The following is a 13,727-nucleotide window of genomic DNA, read 5'->3' on the forward strand; positions in this document are numbered from 1 at the left end:
CACAGATGTCTATTGAAGTCTCACCTTAAATCGACAAAAGCAGTGCAGGAACTACTTGTGCAAATCTGTGTGGCACCGCAAAGTGCCATTAGAACAGTGCCATTGCCGGTGTTCTGTTCAAAAATGTCCGCCTATCGAATAGTGTCCACTGTGTACTGCTCAGGCTCAGCGCTTGCACAGTATGGAGCGCAAGGAGATTCGGAAAGTCTCTGAAGATGAACGGCGCCTGCGCCGTGAGTCCAGGTGCAAGCCCCACCATCCAAGTGGACATAGGGCTGCACATATTAGAGCTTCGGGCACGGCCTCGCTTCGCTCACCTCTTTTTATTCTAACTCTATGTGGATGGTGGGGCTTGAACCTGGACTCATGGCGCAGGCGCCGTTCATCTTCGGATATTTTCAGAATCTGCTTGTCCTGTGTACTGCGCAGTACACAGCGGACACTATCCGACGGGGGACACTATTTGACATGACACCTGCAATAGGCTGCAACTTGTCATGCGATTTTGACCTGTCAATTCGCATTAGATGACGCAAAAAAGGGGAACGAGGGCTTTCTGCGCAAATCCTGCATTAATCGGATTAAAAAAACAATCAAAGCACGGATGGCCACCTTAAGAGCAGCAAACACAAAACTCTTCCCATACTCCAAGGTGTTATGAATATTTTCCGACAATACATTTCAATCCTGAAGCACAAAAGGTGGTACAAATCAGACAGGTCTCTATATTGGTTAGTTAGGTGCTTAGACTTTGTTCTGTAGTCCAGTCCTTGCTCCTGGCAGGCGAGGGGTTAACCCTAACCAATCCAGGCAGCCTGCGGCTTTGGCAATGCATTTTCTGGCTGATTGCATTTGATGGCTGTGTCTGCTCCTTCCTTTTGCCCTTTTCACTCCAGCACAGTACATGTGTGAGTGCTCTCCCCCTCCCTTCCTTCTCCTGGCTTGCTCCTGGCTGCAGTTTATTAATTAAACTGGGTGTAGCTGAGTGCCCATTTGCTGCTGTCTTCTTCATTAGTACTCAGCTCCTCCAGAGGAGAACGATCCACCCAGCTGGGAGACAGCATCATCATCATCATCATCATCATCATCCCTGGACCCCCATCACAGGATACAAATACTACATCCTTCCCATGTCATTATCTTCTCCCCATCTACAGCTCACCTTAGAACTTTCCCTTTATTCCTCTCTACACAATACTCTACTTTAGGATGGGCTCCTTCCAGCCCCTACACAGTTAAGGTGTGGTGGTCCCATTTTTTTGGAGGATGTGATTGATCAGGACTGAGTTCCTTCTGCAGCAACTTTTCTTTTTTTTTTTTTTTTTTCCTTGGGTGGATTTCATTGTGCGATCAGAGAGTTGTGTGATCACAAGGAGGGGGGTCTTGTCTCCTCCTGATCCATTTCCCAAAAGCAGCCAGACAGGGACATGCAGCATGATCAATGACAAGAGGCAGTGCGGAGCCCTGCTGCATGCTGAGCACTCTCCAGCTACTGGGCTCAGATGAACTAGACTTGTGCCAGCTGTCAGCTGCACCACCTGCACCACCCTTGTATCACTGGACAGCAGCAGGCACCGGACAGCATGGACCAGTCTGGCTGAGGGATTAGCAGCTTGGCAGCCCAGCTCAGACTTCTTCTTCTTCTTCCAGACACGCCCTGGAGACATTAGAAGTGGATTATTATTGCAGAGGGGCAACTTTCTACCTCCTATAGAGCAGACAGTGTCAGCCCACCATGGCATCTGTCAGGTGGGCACTGTGCATCCTCTGCCTGGCTCATGGTAAGTTCTGCTTTATACTGATTAGGGGCTCAGCCTTTAGCACGATGTATCTACAGTGAAACATCCCTTTAAGGAAAGTTTTTTTTTAATATATAAGGAATACAAGCTGTATAACATTGCAGATTATAACTATTTTAATCGTTGCTGTTAAAGGAATAATTATTTTGCTAATCTTTAAACAGCCTAGGATTCATCCAGAGGTTTCAAAGGGTTCCTTGAGCAATGAGCAATTTCTTCCTTTCAGATAAGTAACCACTGATACCAATGATCTTTTTGGCTGTATGTAAGGGAGGGATTCTTCCCCATGACCACAAATCTAAGAAGAATTCTTCCTATTGATCGTGGCACTAATGTACCACAGGCTGTAGATAGTCATTATCAGGGGTTCCCTGAAACCAGAAAGTTCTTTGAAGGGTTCCTCCACCCTAAAAACTAGGAGAAGGAAAAGTATCAGATTCTACAAAAAGGACTAGAAAGAAGAATTTTGTCCTACACACATTATCAATAGCTGGGTGGCAATTTAAAATATGACAACCCAATAATGTCGCAGATTGTGCTTATTTCTTGTGTTGTTGGGCTTGTACAGACTCTTGAAGTAATCATTGTACTGAGTGTGATTTACTAATTTACAAAGTCTTCCATTCGTATTTCATTAGCGGATTCTTCAAAAGCCTATACCAGCATAAGGGAACAACCTAAATAATAAGCATATTAAAAGTCCCTCTGCTAATCTCTGATGCAGCAGTTCCCAACCAGGGTTCCTTCAGAGGCTGCTGGGGTTCCTCTAGTCTAGAGGCTGTTGGGGTTCCTAGAGGTTGTTGGGGTTTCCTCTAGAGGTTGTTGGGTTTCCTCTAGAGGTTGTTGGGTTTCCTCCAGAGGTGCTTGGGGTTCCTCCAGAGGCTGTTGGTGTCCCTCTAGTCTAGAGGCTGTTGGGGTTCCTCTAGAGGTTGCTGGGTTTCATCCAGAGGCTGTTGGGGTTCCTCTAGAGGCTGTTGGGGTTCCTTGGGCAATGAGAAATGTCTGCCTCTCATATAAGGAATCTCTGACACCAATGATCTTTTTAGCTGACTGTAAGGGGGGATTCTTCCCAATTACCCTAAATGTATGACGCATTCTTTCTACTGACCATCACACTGGACTACTGTAATTTTTAGATACAGTAATTATTAGCAGGGGTTCCCTGGAACCAGACATTTATTTCAGGGGTTCCTCCATGTTAAAAAACTTGGGAGAGGCGGCTTTAAAGTATTAGATTTTACAAAAAGGACTAGAAAGAAGAATTTAATTCTGCAGACATTAACTAATATACCAGTATAAAGCAAAATAGCCTAATAACATTGCAGATTATTATCTATGTTGTTGTCTTTAGGCGTAAACAGACTCTTGAAGTATTCAGTACTTAATGCGAGTGCCTAATTTAATGGGTTTCCCTGGCCAGCTGCAAACAAAGTCTCAATATCATTTACAGCAGATACTTCAAAAGCCTGTGCAAGCATAAGGAGACAACATGAATGATAATCATCTTAAAACCTTTCCCAACCAAGGTTCCTCCAGAGTTTTTTAGGAATGAATGAGCACTTTCCGCCTCTCAGAAAAGTAACCACTGACACCAATGATCTTTTTAGCTATTATTATTATTATTATTCAGGATTTATATAGCGCCAACAGTTTGCACAGCGCTTTACAACATGAGGGCAGACAGTACGATTCCAATACAGTTCAATACAAGAAGAATCAGAGGGCCCTGCTCGTTAGAGCTTACAATCTAGATATCTGTAAGGAGGGGGATTCTTCCTATTGACCAAAAATGTAATGTAAATATTTAAAAGGTTATTTAATCTGTTCCCTGGCCAGCTGCAGACATAGTCTTCTAATAGCAATTCACTTCACTATGAGTACAACAGATACTTCATAAGCCTGTTCAAGCATAAGGGAACAGCATAAATAATAACCATTTTAATAGCTTCTCTGCTAGCCTTTAAAATGTCACATTTTACAAAGTGGACTAAAAAAATAATTTTATTTTAACATTGTACAGCTTATCAGTGACCTCTGGGCAGTGAGAAAGACCTTGATTTGACAGCAGGACAGCTATATAAGACAACAGGTTGTGGTTATTACCAGTCTTGTTTGTTTAGGCTTGTACAGACTCTTGAAGTATCTTGTGTGAATATCTCATTTAATAGCTGGTTAGCAGCGGACAAAAAAAAACTGGTTAGCAGTGGACAATGCCTTATAGAAAGGGCCAGAACAAGAGTTTTTCTTCTTGAGCTCAAAGGATACTTTCCTAAAGAGGACACATTGGGGTTGATTTACTAAAACTGGAAAGTGCAAAACCTGGTGCAGCTGTGCATGACAGCCAATTAACTTTCATCTTGTTTTTTTTGTTTTTTGTCAAAGCTTAATTGAACAAGCTGAATTTAGAAGCTGATTGGCTACCATGCGCAGCTAAACCAGTTTTTGCATTTTTCAGTGTTAGTAAATCAACCCCACTGCCACAATTTGAGCTTTTTAACCTTAGATTGCACAAAGGGTTCTTTACGGTTAGAGCAGTAAAAGGTGAATTTCCTTCGCTGGGAAGTGGTACCAGCTGAAAGTGTTGGCAACTTAACATAAAAAAAATAAAATAAACCTCAGGAAGCAGAAGGGGCTATGAGAATTGTTCTAGGATACAAATCACACACAAACAGGTTGAACTGGGTGGACCTGTGTCTTTTTTTCACCCTTATAAACTATGTAACACTATATATATATATGTAAAAGGCAGAGGAAGCATAAAAGAACAAGGTGACTAACAACCAGTATAAAAAGTCTCATCGCTAATCCCTATATCAGGGATGTGCAATTAGAGGACCTCCAGCTGTTGCAGAACTACAAGTCCCATGAGGCATAGCAAGACTCTGACAACCACAAGAGTGACACCCAGAGGTAGAGGCATGGCGGGACTTGTAGTTTTGCAACAGCTGCCCTATATTATTATATTCTACAAAAGGAACTATTACATAGTATTTAATAAATATTATTGGTAATGAGGTATCCCAGACACACAACATTTACACATTTTACAACAAGGATATCATTGTAACCATTCGGCAAATTTTTTTTTTCGCTACATGACAAGTAGGATCTTATTTATTGCTATGGGGGGAAAGTTGCATTTTTTTGTGCTTATTTCCCTATCTCCAGTGTCAATAAATCAGCTTTATTTTCTTGTATTTCTCAAGGTTTGGTTAGGTAAAATAATATAACATGATGACAGAAAGGTATTGTGATTGGTGTAACAGTAGGTGCAGGGTCAGTTCAGCGCTGGGCGTCCCTTTTCCATGCGTTGTGACGCACAAGGAGTAGCATGCAGGTGACTTGCTGCTGCAAGCAGGTCTGATAAGGATCCAAGCAGCTGCCTCTTCCACTAATGTAAACAGGAGCCTGTGGCATAGTTCTTATCTCCATATGTCAGTGTTTGCTCATAAATTTCAAGCCTACAGGTGATACAAATCAGGGCTGTTGAATACAAGCGTGCGGAATAAGTGAGAAGCAACGACAGGCAGAGCCCTGCAGTGTGGACGCATAGATGTCCAATAATAATAAAACGTATTTATTGTTTGATAGAACAATATTTATTCCTTTGTAGTACAAATATATTAAAATATTTCTGTTTCTACAATACAGGAAAACTCTTTATTGAGCCAGCCACAAATCCAGTTTTTAACATCTGTGGGGTGCGTTTTACATGCGTTTTGACTTCGTTATCATTGATAATGTGCGTTTTTTCATAAAAAACACACCGAAAACACTCAAAAAACGCACAGGGCCTTAGGCTTCCTAGCACATGTATTATTTTTGTTTTATTCATTTTAATTTATTAAAATGTTTATTGTTATTTTTATTCATTAAAATGTTTATTGTTTCACAAAAAAAAACATAATAACAGCAAAAATAACAATAACAAGGAAGTCACATAATGTAACCGTAGGCTACTGACTGAGCACATGTATTATTTATCACAGATATTTATAGGGCGCTGGCAATTTATGCAGCACTTTACATACCTACATATTGGGGGGGGGGGGATTTAATAAAAATGGAAGTGTAAAATCTGGTGCAGCTCTGCACAGAAACCAATCAGCTTCCAGGTTTTATTATTAAAACGTAATTGTACAAGCTGAAGTTAGAAGCTGATTGGCTACCATGCACAGCTGCACCAGATCCTGAGTGTGCCGGTTTTAGTATACAGGCACACCCCACTTTTAAGTACACCATGGGGTTTATTTACTAAAGCTGGAAAGTGCAAAATCAGGCTCACTTCTGCATAGAAACCAATGAGCTTCCAGGTTTTATTACCAAAGCTTAAATGAACAAGCTGGGGTTAGAAGCTCATTGGTTTCTATGCAGAAGTGAGCCTGATTTTGCACTTTCCAGCTTTAGTAAATAAACCCTATTGTGTATTTAAAAGTGGGGTATGCCTGTATTTACTAAAGCTGGAAAGTGCAAAATCAGGCTCACTTCTGTATAGAAACCAATGAGCTTCTAACCTCATATTGTTCAATTAAGCTTTGGTAATAAAACCCAGAAGCTCATTGGTTTCTATGCAGAAGGGAGCCTGATTTTGCACTTTCCAGCTTTAGTAAATAAACCCCATTGTGTACTTAAAAGTGGGGTATACCTGTATCTCCTCCACTGCGTACCTTCCAACTTTTTCCAAAGTATGTAGGCATAGGACTCACCCCCTGCCACGCCCTCTTAAAGGAGAATTATAAAAAAAGTAGATTGGTTAAACCCACAAGTGCTTTTTTTACCACTATGAGACCCCTTTCACGCTGAGGATGTTTTCGGGTGTTTTAGCGCTCCCAAAACGCCCTTCCCATTAAAATGAATGGCCAGCACTGCTGAAGCGACTGAAAAGCGATTTGGAAGCGCAGCAATATGGGTGCTTTTAAATGCTTTTTCCTCTGGGTACTCTGGTTTCCTCCCACGCTCCAGACATGTTGGTAGGTTAATTGTTTCCCACTTTGCTCCAAATCAGGCCCAGTTGAGCGCTATGTCATTGCACACTCACATCAGTCCCTGACGTTGCGAAGCTCACAATCTTAGGTCTCTATATCACATGCATATATACACATACTAGGGCCAATTTAGAGAGGAAGCAATTAACCAACATTTCTAGAGTGTGGGAGGAAACCAGAGTACCCACAGGAAGGAAGTTCAAACTCCATGTAAGTGTCATGGGTATGTCATTGCACACTCACATCAGTCTAAGACGTTGCGGAGCTTACAATCTAAGGTCTCTATATCACATGCATATATATATACACATACTAGAGCCAATTTAGAAAGGAAACAATTAACCTAACACCATGTCTGGAGTGTGGGAGGAAACCACAGGACGTTTAAACTCCATGTAAGTGTCATGGGTGGGATTCAAACCAGCACATACATTCAGATGGTGATGGTATATAAAAGGACTGAACCCCACAAACCCTGACTGTAGAACCCCTTTAACAGTAATGCCCCATACACACAGTTGGACATTCCGACAACAAAATTCATTGGATTTTTTCTGACGGATTTTGGCCCAAACTTTTCTTGTATACACACGGTCGCACAAAGTTGTCGGAAAATCTGATCGTTTAGAACACGGTGACGTACAGCACATACAATGGGACTATAAAGAGGGCAGTAGCCAATAGCTTTCATCTCGTAATTTATTCTGAGCATGCGTGGCACTTTGTCTGTCAGAATTGTCTACACACGATCGGAATTTAAACGATCAGATTTTGTTGTCGGAAAATTTTAGATCCTGCTCTCAAACTTTGTGTGTCGGAAATTCCGACGGAAAAAGTCAGATGGAGCCCACACACGATCGGATTTCCCGACAACAAGATCCGATCGCACATTTTTCATCGGAAAGTCCGACCGTGTGTACAGGGCATAACAAGGAGGAATATTTCTAATTGTAGTCATACCATACTTGTTATCCCTGACTTGGATTTCATGAAAACCTTTCTAGCTCATCCAAACACTGGGGTAGATTTGCTAAAACTGATGCACTCAAAATCTGGTGCGGATTGTTCAGCTTGTTCAATTAAGTTTCGGTAATAAAATGTTGCGCTCTCCAGTTTTAGTAAATAACCTTGACTGTTCTGTGCAACTTCATCTATTTTTATGATTGCTTTTGATCTCGTCTGACCCTACATAAATTCTTGCAACTTAAATCTAGTAGATTGAATCATTTGTTTGTGGTGTGTATGTCCAGATTGATAAAGTGCCATATCCCTGTTATTAACAATAGCAGTTCTAGTTGGGTTATATGAATGAGGCAGGTCACCAAGTGCAGTGACCTACAACCGCCATTGTTCTGCCTTCTGTAGACTGATGAATGCTGAGCAGTTACTAAGGGATCACGCACCCATTTCTTTTTGTATTCTTCTAAGAAATTGATTTGTAAGCCGGTTCCAGAAGTCAAAGTGATACTTTATGTCTGTCTGTAGATATGTGTCAAGTAAAGCCCCATACACACTATCAGTTTTTCTGCTGAGTTTGTCCTTCAGATTTACCAGAACCATATAATATGAGGTCAAACCTTAGGGGTTTAAATTTGTATGCAATCAGGTAGGCCCTTTTACTACATGGTTTTGGTGAACCTGATGGAAAAACTCAGCAGAAAAACTGATAGTGTTTACGGGGCTAGTTTTGTTATGAGTCTTTTTGTTGAGCTAAACCTATTCCCCTTCTGCATGGACGTCAAACAGATTCAAGTTATTTAGTGCGTCTGCGCTTTATGTATTCAAGTCAGTGGAAATCACTTCAATCTCAGTTTTTCTTTGAGTTGACTTTCATTTTACCCTGCATCATAATTTTATCGTTTGAAATTAATTTTATGTTCCCTGGAAAGAGACTTCTGTCCTCTTCCTGCAGCAAATGCTCATTACAGAAATGATTTCATTACAGAGGCACTTTAATGTTCTGAAGCCAATTCACTGGCTAATTTTTATGTGGCCTGTGTTACAGCAGCAGTTACAGCAATATGTGTTTGCTACAGTATTATACAAAACATTGCGCAGCATCCATGTGATAGAGGTTGATGGAAAACCAACGTGTGTGCTGGCCATTAAGTCAAGAGACTTGGAAGATGGAAGACTTTAAGCTCTGTTCTGCTAGATGTCTACTTGCTACTTCCATAATATATTCTATGATTTAACTTATTAAATGCTTTATTAATTCATTATTATTATTATTATTATTATTAACAATGCTTTATTATTATGGGCGGCACAGTGGTGTAGTGGTTAGCACTCTCACCTAGCAGTAAAAAGGGTCGCTGGTTGGAATCCCAAACCACGGCACTACCTGCCTGGAGTTTGCATGTTCTCCCTGTGCCTGGGTGGGTTTCCTCTGGGTACTCCGGTTTCCTGCCACACTCCAAAGACACGCAGGTAGGTTAATTGGCTTCTGTCCAAAATTAGCCATAGTATATGAATGGGGACTTTGGATTGTGGGCTCCTTGAGGGTAGGGACCGATGTGAGTGTGCAGTGTACAAGGATAGGGACAATTGTAGACACTCACTCTAGTAGTTATAGTAGTCTCATAGTTAGTAAGGTTGAATAAAGACACTAGTCCATCCAGTTGAACTGGATGGACTAGTGTCTTTATTCAACCTTACTAACTATGTAACTATGTAATAAGCATAATAATGCTTTATTAATAAGGCAGAGAGCCTCGGCATTTACAATTCTGCATTATACTAATGTTAGATGGGTTACTGCACTTTGCACACCAAAATAAATAAGATAGGCAATGTTTGAAGGATCTGACTACTCAAAACTGATAATTCAGTCTTGGGGAAAAAAGATGGAGAGGGAAGAATCGGAGATCAGAGGGAGATCTCTAAAATCCCCTAATTTTATGACAGACCCACCCATATCTGCAACACTAGGAGTAAGACATAGATAGTAGGTGAGGTTGAAAAAAGACACAAGTCCATCAAGTCCATCACACCTAGGTATATGTCAGTATTACATTGTATATCCCTGTATGTTGTGGTCGTTATCTAATAGTTTCTTGAAACTATCGATGCCCCCTGCTGAGACCACCACCTGTGGAAGGGAATTCCACATCCTTGCTGCTCTTACAGACTCCAAAGAGGGAAAGGGAAGAAGGAGAGATCAGAGGGAGATCTCACTACAAGAGTCCCCAAATTCTATGAGCGACTTACCCGTATCTGTCAGATCCTTTAAAGGCCAATTCAAATTTTGGATAATTCTAGTTGGGGGGGGGGGGAGAACAGTTATGTATTTTACCAACAGCTGTTTGTCCTTCTGTTTGGCTGCAGGATTGCATTGATGTGTGATAAAATATAAATAGTGTAGTAATTAGTAAAGCTGTATTTGCAGACACTTTAGAATCTGTTGTCAGGGTTTGCTTCAATCGTTCCAACATGTAAACTAGATAATTACTATCTAATACAACATATGTGTTGGCAGAGTAAAAATTCTGTATTGAGCTGAAGTTAATTATAATGGTTCAACATTTTGGTGTTTCTGTACTAGAAATCTATCCTTTGTGTGCTTTGTAGTCAATATGAAGCACTCTTCTGGGTTTTAAATGGTTATTTTTTCCCTTTTTTCTCTGTTATTTGACCTTGTTGTACATATTTAGCAAGTGCAGCCTGTGTGTACATTAATAGGAATTAGTTATGTCTGTAAATTATTAGCAAAGCCATTCCTCGTGTTTCCTATGAGACAAAAGTTTGATGCTTATAATGTCAGCATCTCTATTGGGGGGCTGAGATTTAACTGAAGATAAGTGTAGTCCAAGGACATGGATCCAGATTTAGTATAATATTACTAAATGGGAGCCTTCTAAATCCAGTTAGCATATGTTTAACGTCCTTGCTAAATCCAACGTTAAAATGGCAAACATGTCTCCCATGAGGAAGCATATTCATGAAATGCAAACTGACAGCTTAAACTGTTATCAGTGGCACAATGGTAAAACAAAAGGACGATATCTTTTGCTCACCCCCATGGATCCACTAATGCCGCATACACACGATCAGACTTTTCGACGGACTTGGTCCAGCGGACTGGAATCCGTCTGACAATTCGATTGTGTGTGGGCTCCAGCAGACTTTTTCTCCCCAAAAGTCCGGCGGACCTAGAAATAAATCTTACTTCAAATCTTTCCGACTGAGTCGAGTCAGGTCGAAAAATCCTGTCGTCTGTGTGCTAGTCCGACGGACTAAAACCGACACTAGGGCAGCTATTGGCTACTGGCTATGAACTTCCTTTTTCTACGTCATCACATTCTAATCCACCAGACTTTTGGAGTGATCGTGTGTGGCCAAGTCCGTTTGTTTGAAAGTCCGGCTGATCAAGTCTGTCGAAAAGTCCAGTCTTGTGTACGCAGCATAAGAGTTTAGCTTTGTTTTAAAGTTTTCTCCCTCTGCTGCTCCAAAGCAGCACTGATATAAAATAAAACTTGCCACTGCCCACTTCATAATTGTGCATCTGCATGGAATGAAAATCTGCCTCATCTACAGTGATCAATCTATCTCTGACTTTTGCAAATCTGTTGCAATTTGCTGCCCAGGATAGTAGGAGCAGGAGTCGTAAATACCCAGAAAAACCATTAGCAGATCATCAAAATCCTCCCTGTTCTAAGCTTTAGAGTACAGTTCTTCACCGTGAACCAAGTGTTGGTCACTGGAGACCATTCTTGCTCCATAAGAGTGCTATACAAAAGACAGAGGCCGCACACTGGTGATGTCACTTCCTTCCAGGGTTGTTATTTGGCAAAATAGTACAAATTGGAATCCCCACCATGAGACCCACCCTATTAATGCGTTTCACCCAACCAACTAATACGACCAAGCCTGGCAGGATGAAACACGTTAATGAAGTGGATTTATAGACAATCATTTTATAAAGATCTTTGATAGAAGTGACATCAGTGGTATGCAGCCTCCATCTTTTGTACAGTACACAACTGTTGCTTACTTAAAGGCATCCTGATTGGCACTTCATTTTGCCATTCATTTTCTTGGACCTTGGACCAATGGACCTTAAGCCCCATATACACTATCAGATTTTCTGCTGATTTTTGTCTTCAGATTTAACAAAACCATGTAGTACAAGGGCCTGCTTGATTGCATACAAATTGAAACTCCTAAGGTTTGACCTCATATTATATGGTTTTGGTAAATCTGAATGGAAAAATCAGCAGAAAATCTGATAGTGTGTATGGGGCTTAAGGTCCATTGGTCCAATGACCAAGCAAATTAATGCCAAAATGAAGCGCCAATCAGGATGCCTTTAAGTAAGAAAAGTCTATGCAACAGTTGTGTACTGTACAAAAGATGGAGGCCGTGTGTTTCAGTGTATGGGGCTTTAGTGTGTGGGGCTTTAGCGTGCCTAGTCTGATAGGGTTTGTTAAAGAAAAACGATATTGAGAGAAATACAAAGGCTGCCACTGTTAAACTATTTTCTGAAAATACTGATTGCCCAGCTTGCATGGAGACTCAACTCTTTCTAATTCACTTATCCAGTACAAGTTTGCTGACTTCACCCCAACCTGACTTGCTGCATGCATGTTACAGGTTAGTGGCTCTAAACCAGAGACAGCCAGGCAGCTTGTCATTTTTACAAGATGTTTGGTAATGAAAGCCTCTGTATAGATCTCAGTACCAGGTTTCCTTTAAGTGGCATTCTCATATTAAAATGGGTTTTGGTGTGTTACATTTCCTCTTAGATACTTTTTTTGGATAGCCCTGTGATCATCTGACTTCATCAGTGTCAACTTTTGTATGATGTTCCAAATTACACATGTTCAGGGTGGACTGACAACTCATGGGGATCCCAGACAATAGGAGATTATGGGGCCCCCGGGCTATAGGGGAAGATTATGGGGTCCCCGGGCAATAGGAGATTATGGGGCCCCCAGGCAATAGGAGATTATGGGGCCCCCAGGCAATAGATTATGGCCACACAGTATACACACACAGACACACAATATACACACACAGAATACACATACACACACTGAAAAGGTACTGGAGAGATGGGGCAACTATAATCTTGGGATCTTTAAAAAAACAGATTTTTACATACTGTCCCTGGTTTTATTGAGGCTGGCAACCCTGATGGAGCCCCTCGGTGGCATGGGGCCCTGGTACAGTGCCTGAGTGCCCGAATGGTCAGTCCGCCCCTGCACATGTTAGAGATTTCCTTCTGTCTCTGACCCCTCCTGTGCACATACAGGCTCACGTTTGCTAGTTTATCCTAAAGCAGCACATGATTAGGTGTAGCCTTTGTGAGGCTTGAAGTTTGCTAACTGTACAATTCTCTGGTAATACAGCTAGTTGCATTTTGAATGACGGTAGCAGTTCTGGGATCTTGGTTTGTTGTATCTGGATGGGTATCAGAAATGAGTAATACAGCGAGATCATAGTGTAATTTAAAGACTGGACGTCATTCCTGATATTGCTAATACCTATTTCTGCAGCATCATACTATATGCAGTAGATTCCTTTTCCCAGAAATTCATGGTTATAATCTATTGGACTGCTTTAAACCAAGGGAGGGGGAGGTGGAACAGATTCTTTGTATCTTTAGAAAGATGAGACCTCATTTTATTTCTTTTAATTTTGTAGAAAAATGGTGAATATGGTGGAAAAGTGTTTTGAGGAGTACGTTAAATGTGGAGCAGATGTTAGTTTTTTGCTGGTGTTTTAAAGTTACTTAAAATTTCTGTAACATTAACTAGATGTGTGCATTTATCTAGCAGTGATGGGGTTAACTAAACTGCTTGTGAGTGTATTTGTGCGCCAAGTCCTGGTCAATGTAGCGAGGGTTCGGAGCAGTCATCCTGAGTCCCTTTTGGTAAGAAGCATCGATTCGTTTCACCGCAGTTCTATAGGGAGGAACAATACGGTCAGCTTGCCAGCATAA

General features: G+C 41.2%; 1 protein-coding gene across 1 annotated transcript in view; it reads left to right on the forward strand.

Annotated features, from left to right (window-relative positions):
- The first annotated feature begins 934 nt into the window (after positions 1-934).
- The window catches only part of RET (ret proto-oncogene), a 158,914-nt gene continuing 146,121 nt past the window's right edge, over positions 935-13,727 (forward strand). The window contains exon 1 of the mRNA XM_077453957.1: positions 935-1,781. Coding sequence (XP_077310083.1) covers positions 1,736-1,781 — 46 coding nt within the window. The 5' untranslated portion in view covers positions 935-1,735. The remainder of the gene's footprint in view (positions 1,782-13,727) is intronic.

The sequence above is a fragment of the Lithobates pipiens genome, unplaced genomic scaffold (genome assembly GCF_037356315.1).
Source record: "Lithobates pipiens isolate NorthernLeopardFrog02 unplaced genomic scaffold, aLitPip1_a1.2 Scaffold_25, whole genome shotgun sequence".
Lineage (NCBI taxonomy): Eukaryota > Metazoa > Chordata > Amphibia > Anura > Ranidae > Lithobates > Lithobates pipiens.